We start from the raw sequence: 15,587 nt of genomic DNA, 5'->3' as shown, positions 1-15,587 counted from the left end.
CATATAAAGGCGATACGTTAATCCAAGAGTTCGAAATTTTCTTTGATTTTTACCTTATGTTTTATTAATAAGCTTACGCAATTTATAAACATGAACGATACAACCATAAAACATTGAAACGAAATGATCTGATAAATGGAACACTTACCTTATCAGCTTCGGTCACACGCAGCAATATCTTGGTTCTTGGGTTATCTTTCCTATATTCCTTCAGCAGAGAGTCTAGTTTATCTCCTCTCGCGTCGCCCGCGTACACGAGATGCGTGCACTCGGCAAAATCGGATGCGCGCGCGCCTTCAACGTAACATACGAGGCGGGCGGCACCGGCGCCCGCGCCGTCGACCGAATACACCGCGGCCGAAGCCACGCAAAGAAACCAAAACCACATGATTAAAAAAAATCAAACTGTCATCTCCGTTCGTGTTCGAAAAAGCGCGTTGGTCGGATGATCACCGCAGTACGAGTGGCGAAGCCGTCGAGACCGGCCGCAAACATAGGCGCCCCCGCCCTGACGGTGGTGGTCGCTACAAGGCCGCGCGCTCTCCGTGCCTCGCAACCAAAGCTTGGGGCACTGTCAAGAATGCTTTTACGTGTCACTCTAGTTACGTTAATGATATGTCGTAACTACGTTCAATGTTTTTGAACACACATGCTGGCAATATTCATTTTTAAATTATTCCTAACAAACGCAAAGCCTCAACTTAAACTTAGGTATCAAACTTAATCAATTTCTAAAATCATGACATTTTCGACAACCTATTAGATACCAATACAAGCAAATATTTTTGGCTTATATTTAACCTATTGTAGGACTGCATTACATAAAAGAGTTAAATTTATAAATGACCTTCTGTTAAAAACAATATTTCAAAACACATAAACAATTGAATGTAATATAAATAAGTGATAATGATGACGCAAAATATAATCATAACGATTCATAATTACTAACTATCAGAAATATCTTTAAATAAATATTAACGGTTAAATCACGCTTGGAAGGATAACGTGGCTCATATACCCGGATGAACATTGAACCAGTTCATCGGTTCAACGCACAGACAGACAAATATAAATAACATAGTAAACATTATATATTACGTATTCTATTGTATTTTACGAGAAATTTGTTTTCAATCGCAGTTACTGTTTACTGTCAAATATTTTTTCGTTTGGTTTTTAATGATTACTGCGGCGGTAAATAATTTAAAGAATATCAGTTACGTCGACAGTAAATGTGTTTTGATAAAACAATTACAAGTAATGTTTAAGCGCTTAAAGTTGAAAGATAAACTTGTAAAACCAAGTTTCAAGGGATTCACCACTCGTCATATATTCTACCGCCAAACAGCAATACTATCAATAATATCGTTGTTGTTCGGTTCGAACGGTGAGCGAGCTAGTGTAACTACAGGCACAAGTGACATAACATGTTGGTAGAATCGCTCTCTTCACTCGGAAGGCTTAGACTGTTGAGGTTAGGAATTGCAACATGGAAATGGCCAAAAAAGTACAGACCCTTTTTTGAAGCAAAGCGAGTGAAGTACGGGGAACCATTAATTTGGATAAAAAAAATTGTAAATATGTGTAGAAAACTAGAATAATGAATGCAGCGTAGAATAATTTTAGTATTTAATGGTTTAAGCCGCTGAAGTACATGAGTACATAGCTATTTATTTTTAAGAATTTTAAATTTGGAGCAAAAATTCAATTAATATTTAGAAAACAAGCCACGGACGCACATATCTGTGGAGAAAATGATAATTAACAAAAAAAACGTGCGAGCACTCAGAATCCGTTGATTAATATAATTATAAATTTAATTTAATAAATAATATATAAGCATACACATATACATAGCATATAAGATAGCAATACGATTTGGAACCTTACCCATTCTTGGATTTTTTTCCCACAGAAAAACTACGATGGCTACCTTCGGGAGACACCGGAAAGGCTGCGGGATCATGTCGATATAACGCATGCAACGGATGCGTCATTCTTCTCTTTATTGCACGACCATGATTTAAAAAGGTTTTTTAAATAATTTATATAAGTTAACTAACTAGAATGTCGTACGATCTATAATTGCTATTTGTTACCTTCTTCCCTATACATAGAACAAGCCTCAAGCTCAAAGAGTATAATTTATATAAGTGTTAATATTATATAAACTAGAGTAGACTAGACTATTAAGAATTGTACTTGTCTAAATATGTGTCCCTGGTCATTGATATATAATATATAAAATCTCAGGTTCGAATTCCAGTCGAATCATGAAAATTCATTGACTCTTTCTGTTATGAATTTAGGATGTTGTCATTTAAATATCACAATAATAAATTAAAATACATTCTTATAATGCATACGTTATACATACATTGAAATGAAATATGAGAGACTTTCCATATACATTACGTCACCATGAAATTAAATCTAAGGATACCAAATGTATTGCATGATTTTAATGTAATCACCTAATGGAGAGAGGTCACCGTTGTCAAAAGACATTGGCACTGTATTTGAACAACCTTACACCGTCAATGCGCCGCCTACAACATAGTCTTAAGATGTTACATCCTTTGAACCTGTAGCTACACTGACTTACTATTTAAACCGGATCACAGCAATACCAATTATTGACGCTTGGTATTACAAGAACCTTAGTATCGATCAATCCGTATCGTCAACACTAAAAGTGTTTGGCAAATTTCTACAGATGTTTTGTTTCCACTGGTTAACATTCAGTTTAGCTTAATTTGACTCCAACACATAATATATTAAGTTAAATAAAAGCGTTAAGAAAAAAAAAAAACTTAATAAAAAAAATACGTTTGTAATATACAATATATATATATACGTTTTAATTTATTTATCTTTATATATACACCGTATTAAGAGATATATATATCACATAAATTGATGATTCAAAATTTTTAGCGGGAGCCTACTTGAATATTTCACATTATTACAATATAAGCATTAAGTATATTTTTTAATAGAGATCACTAACTACTTCATTGGGCTGGTTGCTATAGATTCTCAAGCTGCCGAAAAAAACTAGAGTTATTAACTCCAGTGCACGTTAGGCCATTGATCCTGCGTGTAGAGCATCTCTATTCGTTTCGGATTGCCGTCCCATTAGAACATAAAAGTACACTTTGACACACACTCTTTTAGCACTATGAAAATTCTGAGCAGTTGGCTTGTCAGCACTGAGCACGCCATCATTTATATTATGCGTATTGATGGATACATAATAAGGAACAAAGGCGTTAATTAGTTTTGTGTGGTCGGGTAAAAGATTTGGGTGCAAGTGAGACGGAAAATGGGTGATTTTTATGACTATGTATAAGCTGTAACTTTAGCCTTACGATATAAACACTGATTACATCACAAAAACTGTTCCGGTTGTATTCTGATCCCATCTAATTCATGATTGTCCCTGACATTAACTTGACAGGTGAACAATGGTGTCAAGTTCCAATATTGTTGTTCATTGGAAATCAGAGGACTGTGTTTAGGCCTATTGTATTAAATGATTATATATAAACACTATTAGGATCACTTGGCGCTGCGCTATTAAACTTTTGTTTGATTAAAAGAATCAACAAGTATTTTTTTGTATATATCGTATTGTCGAATCGCTTAGCGATGTGAAAATCGCATGTATAATCCTGACCCCTTGGACTATCGGTTTAAATTCTAGCACAAAGAGGTTTCTAGTATTCATAATTCCCAAAAAGGACACTTTTGCCAGTTGCATAGCAGTTACTATTAATATTTCGTAAAAATAAACAAATCGTATTAGCTGCCATTGTAAACGAAAGACCAACGAAAAGCCTTTTAGTTGCTCTCCCGTGAAACATTTTTAGGAAGAGGTTACACATCTAGAGTTTTTACTTTGCTTTTGCGTTAAACATAACTTCCGCAAATATGTAACTGAAAAAGAAAGCCCATACCAGTGGGTTGTTACATTTTACAAGGAGTTCCTTAAATAAAGTAGGTCTAAGAAAGGATTTATAAAAATGTTCTAAATGTATATAATGGAGGATGTAACTTCTTCTGGAATTTCTTATTTTTTTATGTTATTATATATTATATTACAATTGATTAATAAAACTACTATCTGACTGATTTCAGAGCATGTTATATTATACATATAATAATTTTAAAACCTATTGCTATTTATAAGCACTTTAAATATCCGCAAAACTGAAGATAATATATTCAGAGACACGTGAATTATTTTGAGTGACTGTGTATATACTTACACAATTATAAAATCAAAGTCTTATTTTGAATAGCCAAACAAACTGTATCTTATTTTATGTATCACTATTTTGAGCGAAAATTGTAATAACATAAGTATAATTGTAATAATAAGCACGTACACCGCCGTCATGGTAGACCAGCGCTTTATGAAAACAACCACGGGGTACAATTAAAGACTACTTTGGGGATAAAATGTTAAAGTTAACATTATTTAAGAAGTTATTTAGAGTTCTTGCTTTTTTAACACTGCTTTACATTTTTATTTGCATTTCACTTTGTTAACCAATATTGTTATTAAAATAAAGCCACTCAAGCAACTCGATAGCCACTATCGTGAGAACTAAGTGATTTGTCCATCGAGCATAAGCTCATCCACCCACGCCTCCAGCAAAATTATACCTAAGGAGAGATGTTGTCAAGCAATCTACCGCCCGTAAGTTCGATACACCCGCCCGCCTTCCGAGTTTATTCCAACTGCGAGCACATTTAACCAATTGTACAAATTACAAATAAATAAGGGATAAAGCGAATAATGATTAATACACACACATGTATAATATCAGGTACTGTTTTTGTGCTGTCATGATATAAAATAACGGCAATAGTATTTCTGTCTGTACATTTAATCGTTTTCCATGTATTATTTTCCTTATTGAGTGTTTTTCCTGTACATTGGAATATTAAATGATTACCAAGAATCTATACAACCGTATCAGTTTTTCATATGTGTCCGTTTACTTTTTAATATAAATATAATGTGGTGGTAGGGCTTTGTGCAAGCTCGTCTGGGTAGATACCACCCACTCATCAGATATTCTACCGCAAAACAGCAGCACTTTGTATTGTTGTGTTCCGGTTTGAAGGGTGAGTGAGCCAGTGTAATTACAGGCACAAGGGACATAACATCTTAGTTGCCAAGGATGGTGGCGCGTTGGTGATGTAAGCGATAGTTAACATTTCTTACAATGCCAATGTCTATGGGCGTTGGTGACCACTTACCATCAGGTAGCCCATATGCTCGTCGTACTACCTACCTATACTATAAAAAAAAAACAAATTCTAGACCAACAGCAATTCTAAAATAATTATTTCTTAAAAATACCTAGATATGATAACGTGAACACTCGACCGCAAACAATATCGCTGAATAATCCCGTTTTAGGCGGCGTTATCTCTAGCGAAGCGTAATTATCAGTAAAATGTTTGCGTTTTTTTTGTGACTAACATTTTATTAAACTTTACTTATCGAGTAGATACTTTTTATTTATTCTACATTAATGTACTTTATATAATATAATATAACAAAAACATGTAATTAACGCTAGTCACTTCAATATTTAAAATTTAAAGCGGGTGACACTGCGAAGCATAACAACTTATAGTCTAAACGCCTAAATAAAAAATAAATAAATAAAAGAATTTGTCAATTTACTTATATCTCATGACCACCCTTTTATGCGTTCCCCGCTTAGACTATTATGTAATAATATTATATACTAAAATCATCTCCGAAATGCTCTGCTGCGTGCTGGGTTTCTTAGTTATTTCAGATAGGCATTACAAGAAAACGTCTCCTTATTTAGTAGTATAAAAACTATAATAATACCATTAGAAATAAAGCAAGTAATAAATCGCTATTGTGCCTTTTATTCTGGTAACTAGACTATCTTATATTAAGCATAGATAGAGATAGGACAGTACATGAAAACGTGGCTCTTAAAAACACAAATCCGAAATTACACACTAAAAACCAAGTAAATAACCCCAACTTTACGTGCTTTAATTGACATCAAAATTCATTCGATTTTCGGTAAAGGACAAGAATTGTAAGGCAACATATATTTTAACTGTAGACACTCTGCCGAATGTGTATCTACCAGCATGATTAGCTTGGTGGAACGTGCTCCAAACTATCTCCTTACATTACTAGAGTATTTTATATAATAATATACAAACAAACGAATACACTCATATTATGTATATATAATATATCTAGTATGACACAGCAATATGATAAATGTTATCAAACGCAATGACGAAGTAAAAGTCAGATAGAATTAAGGTGCTCTCGCGGTTGTTGCTCTGTTGTGTTACGTTAGATAAATATTATTCACACAACGACAATGTTGTTCTCCGGTAAAAGGTTTAGAAGAGTCAGATGTGAGAACCTCGACGAAATGTTGTCAGCAACTCGTGAGTGATCGCTTATTATTATTGTGAGTGTTATTTTATGAAGCTACTTGGTACGTATCATCACAATTAATCTGAATAATGGATGTGTGTGGGGTTTTAACATGAATTATATATTTCGACAGTTTCTATGTGAGTAAATAATTTGATGTGATATTGATAAAGTAACCTACGTAAAGTAAGTACGTGTACGCTTGCTCGTCAACTGGTTTATAATGAAACAATGTCCTTCATACTAAATAATTGAAACGGCGGCCAATATCAAAGGATTTCCATTTGTGCATGAACCATTACAATGCACAAGTTTGTGGGCAAAACTAAGTGCACTTTCACACTCCGATGGGACCCAGGCGCAGGGCTAATATCAACAAGACCGAGCCAACTCACAAAATCTGGGCTATTACTAAGAAACCACGATAGTTTTTTTTTTTTTTAATTGGCCTTGTATTTAACCCGGAACCTTATATGCATATAAGCTAGAAACCAGACCAAAGAAGTGATTCCATTAAGTCAAAGAAAATACTCTCGATTACTACACGATTATGTATGATTATGAAGTTTGTGCGAATTCGTCCGAATACACTCGTGTATGTGTCCTTTTACCAAATATAATTTATTTTAATTTGAAGTACAAGTGAGTCAGTGGTATAACAGCATATTTATAATGTGCCTATAGACAAAATTGCTGCCTGTTATAATTCTTATAAAAGTAAAAATATTATAAAACAAAATAATACGATTATTATGATTACAACAAAATTATATAGTAGGTGTATAATATATATTTAACGAGATAAAAATCGTTGGGCGCGAACGCAAAGTTATACCTTCGGAAATTTGCCATCGTCGTCGTACGTTATATATAGGCTGGCCTTATGAGAAATCCGTACTGGACAAAAGGGATACGTTTCAGATTCTATGATTGACGGCGCCTTGCCTGTATTAGAATGTCCACTAGTAACAGTGGCAATGTCATATTAATTTGCTCGTAAAGTAAAAGTATATTTTCAGGCTGAACAAGCTGGAAAGTAACAGACTGCTGGGTATAGATTATTTGTCTTCTTGAGGAAAAGTCTTGAAGCTATCACTGTGCTGGTCCAATGTGGGTTGATGGGTACACATGAGACAGAATGTCATCCGATACATGCAAGTTGTCTTATGATGTTTTCACATAGAACATATACACTCGGTGGTCCTTGGCCGGTTTATAACTCGCGATGATCGCTTAAGATTCAAGTGTTCTATCTACTGGGCCATCTCGACTCTGTGGCTTTTGCTTGCTTTTTTTTATAGAGTAGGAAGGTGGACGAGCATATAGGCCACCTGATGTTAAGTGGTCACCAAACGCCCTTAGACATTGGCATTGTAAGAAATGTCAACCATCGCTTACAGCCAATGCGCCACCAACCTTGGGAACTAAGATTTTATGTCCCTTGTGCCTGTAATTACACTGGCTCACTCACCCTTCAAACCGGAACACAACAATATCAAGTATTGCTGTTTTGCGGTAGAATATCTGATGAGTGGGTGGTACCTACCCAGACGAGCTTGCACAAAGCCCTACCACCAGTAAAGTTGCTTTTAGTAAATGATATGATTAATAAAATAAAACATAGAATACATAAAAACTGATACATACTATGAGCCGAGATGGCCTAGTGGTTAGAACGCGTAAATCTTAACCGATGATCGTGGGTTCAAGCCCGGGCAAGCATCACTGAATTTTCATGTGCTTAATTTATGTTTATAATTCATCTCGTGCTTGACGGTGAAAGAAAACATCGAGAGGAAACCTGTATGTGTCTAATTTCATTGAAATTCTGGCACATGTGTATTCTACCAACTCGCATTGGAGCAGCGTGGTGGAATAAGCTCCAAACATCCTCAAAAGGGAGAGGAGGTCTTAGTCCAGCAGTGGGACATTAACATACAATTAATAAACATATTATTAATGCTAGAAATAAAAATAAACATGTAATTCCTGCTTTCCGATTGCGTTAAGTACAGAGAACGTTTTCGGTAATGGTATAAGCATATGTACTATGAAAATATAATTAATGTAGTATTTCATAAATTTAAAAACTTTATTAAGTCACAACTAATCAATTAATCTTATTACACATTAAAATAATACTTCTTGTATAAAAATGCTACACAGCACTATACAGATAACTCGGTTCTTTTTTTTCAACAACGAAAGAGATATATAAATTCTCAATTCAATAAAATAATGCTTTAATATGATTATTAAAAATAAAATTGATTTCGAAAGCTAACATTAACTTCAATATAATTTTCCCAGAGGCAAACGAACATATCGTCCGCGTGTTAAAATCAAAGGCCCCTATTGTGACTTTCACTATTAAGGACGAAGATATACATCTGCATCTTGACATTAATGGCAAACACGCAACTTACAGCTTCAAGTTTGGAAAAGAACAAGAGATGGAGAGGATAGATGGCGGGAAGGTGAGAAAAACTATTCGAAATGAATTTCGAAAACCTATTTAACATATAAGGATTACTCTTTCTTATTGATTGCCTAACCTAACTACAGTAATTAGTTTAGTAATTCTTAATTAGTCGGGTAACAGGAGTTCATGTTTGTATTTATTTTTATGATATTTAGAAACCAGTTATTGGCACTAAGTCATGACAGATGATTATTATTATTATATGCTCCTAACGGATTTTGAACACGGCAGTCATTCTCAAGAGAGAATATCTAACTGCGTAGGACATTTTACATTGCAGAAGTATTTGTGCAAATACAGATGCCCTCTCTATTCCTTAAATCTGAAAAGCCGATTTGACGGAAATCCGATAAGACCGGACAAACCTAATGACTATTAAAGGTTGTGAACTCAGAACCTCGGGCTCTGCGACCTTATATCTAGCCACTAGACCAACGTTAATAAACAAGACGAATTACTCGTTAAAAGATAATACTTATAGATGATAAAAAAACGCAAAGTTAGCATTATGTGATTTTAATGTAATAACCTAAAAAACCTAAAAAAAAATAAAATAAAAAACCCCAATAGCTTTTCTCTTATTTTTTTTTTTTATATCGCCGGGAGGGCAAATGACTCTACTCCACCTGATGGTAAGTGGTAGTAGAGTCCAAACGCGACGACGGCCAGTACAGACGGGAAAAACGTTCTGCACTAGCCGCCTTCGCCCTGCCGGCCCGCAAGATGCCTCTTCACGCCTCGTTTGAAGGAACCCGGGTTGTAAGAGGAGGGGAACACGTGAGCTGGTAAGGAATTCCATTTTTTGGAAGTGCGACAAAGAAAGGAGTTGCCAAATTTCTTTGTTCGCGATGGAATTGATGTCACAGTTAGGCGGTGACATCGAGAACCAGCTCGCGTGGACTTAAGAAGGAAGGGGGAAGCAGGAATTAGAGAGAATAATTCCTCAGAGCACTCGCCGTGATACAGTCGATAGAAAGCGCTCAGTGCTGCTATCTCACGACGCAATTGTAAAGGTTCAAGGGTGTTTGTGACCTTTACGTCGCCAATAATGCGTACGGCACGTCGCTGCAACCGGTCCAAGGCCTCAAGTAGGTACTTAGCGGAGCCATCCCAAAGGTGCGAGCAATATTCCACGCAAGACCGTACCTGTGTTTTGTACAGCAGGCACAGTTGTTGTGGCGTGAAAAAGCGCCGCACCTTGTTCAGAACTCCGAGTTTCCGTGAAGCTGTTTTTATAACAGCCTCGATGTAATCCCTTGGACTAAGGTCGCAGCGAACGTCAATCCCCAGCATGGCGATTTTGCTTTGCATCACCAGCGGAGTACCACAGAGGGAGGGAAGAGGGGAAAATGTTGACTTTTTCGCCGTGAGAGCGCATACCTGTGTTTTCTTGGCATTAAACTCAACAAGATTATCAGAGCCCCATTTGGCGATGAGATCTAACGTCCTATCGAGTTCAATGACAAGATTCTCCCGCCTCTCCTCAGTTTCCGCCCGCCCAGCCACTGCGCGTCCGTGGTATCCACCATGCACTGTACTATCATCTGCATAGCAATGTATGTTCCCAAGGGAGAGCATATCATTGATATGCAAAAGAAAGAGTGTGGGAGATAGCACAGATCCCTGGGGGACCCCAGCATTCACAACATAGAATTGTGAAGCGCAACCATCTACTAAAACACGAAGGCTACACTTGTGTAGGAAGCTGGCAATCCAGGTGCATAGCTGAGCAGGCAGACCATATGCCGGTAGCTTGGAGAGAAGACTTCTGTGCCAGACCCTGTCGAAAGCCTTGGAGATATCGAGGCTGACAGCCAACGATTCTCCATGCTTGTCGATAGCTTCACCCCAGAGGTGTGTTACGTACGCTAGAAGATCACCTGTGGACCGTTTAGGTCGAAACCCGTACTGACGATCATTAATTAGACAGTGATCTTCTAGGTAATGGATCAGTTGGTTGTTTAAAATCCGTTCCATCTCCTTACAAAATACTGAGGTGATAGCTATTGGCCGATAATTTGCCGGGTCAGACCGATCCCCTTTTTTGGGAACCGCTTGCACATTAGCTCTTCTCCAAGCCTCCGGCACACATCCCGAAGAGAGAGAAAGTTGGAACAGGCGCGTTAACACAGGAGACAGCTCCGCCGCGCACTTCTTCAGCACAATTGCTGGTATTCCATCGGGACCGCTAGCTTTCCGTATATCGAGTGATTGCAGCTCCGCACGCACATCACGTTGCCTGATTTTGATGTCAGGCATCGTGTGGCCACATGAAGGTATTGTTGGTGGCTGCGCACTACAATCATCGATCACAGAGTTGTCGGCAAAGAGTTTAGCCAGGAGGTCGGCTTTCTCCTGCGGACTGTGAGCTAGCGATCCGTCCGGATTTCTGAGCGGTGGCAGCGAAGGTTGGCAGAAATTGTTTTGCACAGACTTGGTCAGACGCCAGAAGCTACGGGAGCCCCTAGGATGCGAAACAAGGTCATGACCAATCTGTACAATGCGCTGTGCATCCGCTCTCGTGTATGCCTTTCTACAGGACTTGGAATTTTTATTATAGTTTGCTTTCAGTGAGTCAATGTTAGATGCCCCGCTAATGCAGCCGTTGATCCACTTGCGATATGCCGCCTGCTTAGCTGATACAGCATCGGCACATTCACGAGTGAACCAACGGTTACGCGTACTCCTACTGACGAGATCTGAGCTAGGAATGTAGTATTCCATTCCCAGCATGATCTCGCCAGCAACAGCAGCGGCACTAGCTGTCGGGTCATTCCCACTGAAGCAACGTTCCTTCCAAGGGACCGACGCATAGTAATCGCGCATACCGTCCCAATCCGCCGACTTATAGTGCCAAACGCGACGTTTGCATACCGCTAGTGGCGGCAGCTTGGCCTGTGGCACTCTGGTAGAAATAAGGCTGTGATCCGAAGAGCCAAGAGGAGCCTGAACCACAACCTGATATTCCACCGGGTGAGAAGTCAGCAGAAGGTCCAGTAGAGAAGGTGCTTGCCCATCAATGTCTGGGATCCTGGTGGGCTGATCAACCAGTTGGGTCAAGTCATGTGTGAGAGCAAAAGCATGAGCAGTCCTTCCAGCATGGTCAGTTTTGAGGGATTTCAACCAGGATTCGTGGTGAGCATTGAAGTCCACCAAAAACACCAATTCCGCGTTAGGAAATTGCTCTTGCGCAGCATCTGCCACCCGACTAAGATGGTCAAATAATCGGCTTGTCTCCAAGTCACCATTGTGGGATCTGTAGAGGCACACGTAGACTCGGCTCTGACGAACCAGGTCCACACGTACCACCAACATGGAGAAGGAGGGGTCCTCCAAGCAGCGCAGTCGGTGACAGCAAACATCCGTCCTGACGAACAAGCATACTCCGGCTTTCGCTTTGAAGGATTCTTCAAGCGTGTAGCCGGGATAATTAAGGTAGCTGGTATCGGCAGGACGGAGTATTTGTGTCTCCGTGAGAAACAACATTGCTGGCCGTGCTGTCTCGAGATGGTGGTGGACAGCGTTGAGGTTAGTGTGGAGTCCTCGGATGTTAGAGAACTCGACCTCAAACAGCGAGGGTATGGTGGGGGTGAGCACCGCTGTACGACCGTTATTTCTTTTTTGTTGCGCCATTTGGGAGAAATTAAATGGAAAAGAGACGTGAAGCGAGCGATGTATTGCCACGATAGGGATGGGCAAAGTGTGGAGGCGTGTTTCCCCAAGTGGTTGCCAAAAGGAAAAATACACTGACCCGCCGGACGGAAGGGCCCCCGAACCCCCCCGGAAGTGGCCGCCGGGACCCCACCTACCGGTCACCAACCGGCACGACGGTCCACCCCGAGATTATGCGTGGCCTGGTGGGGCAGCCTCACGAGCTGGTTAGGCACGCTCGGGCCCCTGTACTATGCCACGGGCGGCCAGCGGAACAGCCGTTTCTTCGGGTCTCCCTGACCGGCAGGTCAATACAGTTTCCCCCGGCATTGGTTCAACAGCCGTCTCCAACTGGACCAACACCCATCGTGGCAATACTCGCTCGGGCTCTGGCTGTACGCTGGCTGACCTCGAAACGCGGCTGCAAGCCACTTCACGAGTTTTTCACCATGCGTACGGTGGTAACAAGCCAGGCGGATGTTAGCATCCTACCACCAGATGATTTGATTCTCACCGGTTATTCTCGATAGAATCTGTATTACCCGTACATTGAATATATTATTGTAAACAAAACAAAACTATACAACTAAATAACTATATTTTAATCTTCATTATTCATAAAACAAATACTACCAACAAATACCAAATTTAACAAAATATGCTGGTCACAGTTTGTTCTTAAATAAATAACAATTTATTGTTCAATCAAGTGGTTACAAGGATTAAGGTCACGATCATTTAAATTATTCGTAACATAATATATGGATAATTTAAAAAGCCGATACCTACATTTTTTTTATTTCATATTTTAACAGCATGTAACTGAATAAAGCTCATTGTAATCTACTTTTACTTTGTGTAGTTGAACTTAATCTGTTTGTCAATCGTTTATTAAAAATAAAGACAGAATGATAACAATTCACACCTAAGAAGTCCCTACTGAAGCCATCTTGAAAAAACATCCTACTGAACTATCTTCTATTTATAACAAGATAAAACATATAAACAAATATATAATAATAATACATCTATGTATAAAATAGCGTAAAACCAAATACATGACATATTATTCGATTTATATTTATATTTTATTTATTTATTATCTCCTATTTTTAATTTTTAAAATATTTTTAGCGTATTATTTTATTCTACGAACATATGTGCTAATTTTATTACTTCATACAAAAATATATATTTTATTAATACTTATTATACAATTTCTTAAGATCGCGATAAATAAATTGAACTATGAGTTATACTAGATATATAATTATAATTATTGTAGGTTTACGTCTGTTAGGTATCAGTTAATGTCTAAAGATGTTTTTCTTTTTAATTTTTTTAGGTGAAAATCACATACACCAGAGAAGGAAATAACATTCTCAATCAAGTGATAAAGATGCCAGATGGAAAGACTGCTTATTTTAGAAGGGAGATCAAAGGCGATTATGTTGAAATGGTGAGATATATAAACAAGTTTTTATTGAATCTCTCCCTTGTGGAGTACCATCGCAAAGGGTTGAATTGAAAAAAATATAAAAAAAACAGTAGTCACTCGATTCGTGATATAATATTAAGTTTTTGCGATGATATAAAACCTAACGGGAGATAGGACTTATTGTCTTATCCGCTCATGATAACGTAGTACTAGTAAGAATCAAATCTTTGATATGTTAGTAACCGAACTGCTTCAACTCGAATTGATGTATTGTCTTAGCCCGCCGATTTAATTTAATCTTAAAATATAATTATCGATTGTGTAGCATATTTCACGATCAAGTTTTTTTTTATAATATAAATAGGCGGACGGGCATGTGGTCCACCTGATGGTAAGTGGTCACTAACGCCCATAGAATGCCCATAGGCATTGTAAGAAATGTTAACCATCGCTTACATCGCCAATGAGCCACCAACCTTATAAATTATGGTGTTATGTCCTTTGTGCCTGTAATTACACTGGCTCACTCACCCTTCAAACTGGGACACAACAATACCAAGTACTGCTGTTTTGTGGTAGAATATGTGACAAGTGGGTGGTACCTACACAGAGGATCTTGCAAAAAATAACTTTTAAGAACTCACAGAATTCCTGTCGAGTTTTAACCTAGGTCCTAAATGGCCCAGTGGCTCGAATATCTGAATCTTAGCCGTATATTGCAGATTTAATACCGTAGCCTAACAATGACTAAGCTGATAACACAATAACAAATTTATGAATAGATACATATAAGGGTGATATTTATCTGGTGATATACTGAGTTACAGAATTTATCTCTTCTTTACACTCTTATAGTTGAGTCTGACTGATGTTGACATGTAAGTATTAGATAAAAAAACTACAATTTTTAATTCCCCCATAGTTTCCTATGTTAGTTTAATTTGTTTCGCGATACTCAAAATTACAATTAACAAACTTCTTTAGAAATCCGTTTTCCTTTCAGCTCGTCAAAATGGAAGGTTCAGACCTCACCGCTACAATATATTACGAAGTTGTGGACTAACATGTTGAAGAGTATTTTATTAATTTATAAGTTATTTATTATTAATTATAAGTGTAAATATTTCCTATTAAAATTATATAGTTTATAATACATTGTCTTTTTATTTACTACTGGAAGGTAGCGATTACTGCTTTATACACGGCAGGATTGGCACTGCAACGTTTCCTATACTTACAGTCTACTGACAAAATTTATTAGTGCTTGCAATCAAAATTCTAATGTAATTGAAATATTAAAAATAACTCTAAGATTTTAAAACGAGAAAAACAGTAAGATAGGTTATACTTCAATATCCGTAGCCGTATAACCTTGCCACGAGATCAACAAAAGACTTAATTACAAAAATAAATCAGTCAAAAACTCGATAGATAAACTAAATAATACCCCAAAAAGATATATTTTTTTAATAAATAATTCGACACCGCCCACATATTTTGAAATGTCAATATTGTCGTTGACAATGGCCGCTGGGGCCAATGGATATCGGTAAGGACTA

General features: G+C 37.7%; 2 protein-coding genes across 2 annotated transcripts in view; one reads left to right on the top strand and one right to left on the bottom strand.

The window, feature by feature from the left end:
• LOC126770697 (uncharacterized) overlaps positions 1 to 438 on the bottom strand; it is a 43,475-nt gene extending 43,037 nt beyond the window's left edge. Inside the window, exon 1 of the mRNA XM_050490199.1 lies at positions 149 to 438. Within this exon, the coding sequence (XP_050346156.1) occupies positions 149 to 388 (240 nt within the window). The 5' untranslated portion in view covers positions 389 to 438. The remainder of the gene's footprint in view (positions 1 to 148) is intronic.
• Positions 439 to 6,315: 5,877 nt separating this feature from the next.
• On the top strand, positions 6,316 to 15,177 carry LOC126770860 (fatty acid-binding protein type 3-like). Its single transcript, XM_050490462.1, has 4 exons — positions 6,316 to 6,468; positions 8,768 to 8,934; positions 13,936 to 14,049; positions 15,032 to 15,177. Exons 1-4 carry the CDS (start codon positions 6,399 to 6,401, stop codon positions 15,089 to 15,091), a joined length of 411 nt encoding a protein of 136 aa, XP_050346419.1. The 5' UTR covers positions 6,316 to 6,398; the 3' UTR covers positions 15,092 to 15,177.
• Positions 15,178 to 15,587: the final 410 nt, after the last annotated feature.

This window comes from Nymphalis io, chromosome 9, assembly GCF_905147045.1.
Source record: "Nymphalis io chromosome 9, ilAglIoxx1.1, whole genome shotgun sequence".
Classification (NCBI taxonomy): Eukaryota; Metazoa; Arthropoda; class Insecta; order Lepidoptera; family Nymphalidae; genus Nymphalis; species Nymphalis io.
This window is presented reverse-complemented; position numbering and strand designations above follow the sequence as displayed.

Excerpts from the sequence above, each read along its gene's own strand:
- LOC126770860 (XM_050490462.1), top strand. The coding sequence starts at position 6,399 with ATGTTGTTCTCCGGTAAAAGGTTTAGAAGAGTCAGATGTGAGAACCTC. Across the intron at positions 6,469-8,767 it reads CGAAATGTTGTCAGCAACTC|AGGCAAACGAACATATCGTC; the intron begins GTGAGTGATCGC and ends TAATTTTCCCAG. Across the intron at positions 8,935-13,935 it reads AGAGGATAGATGGCGGGAAG|GTGAAAATCACATACACCAG; the intron begins GTGAGAAAAACT and ends TAATTTTTTTAG.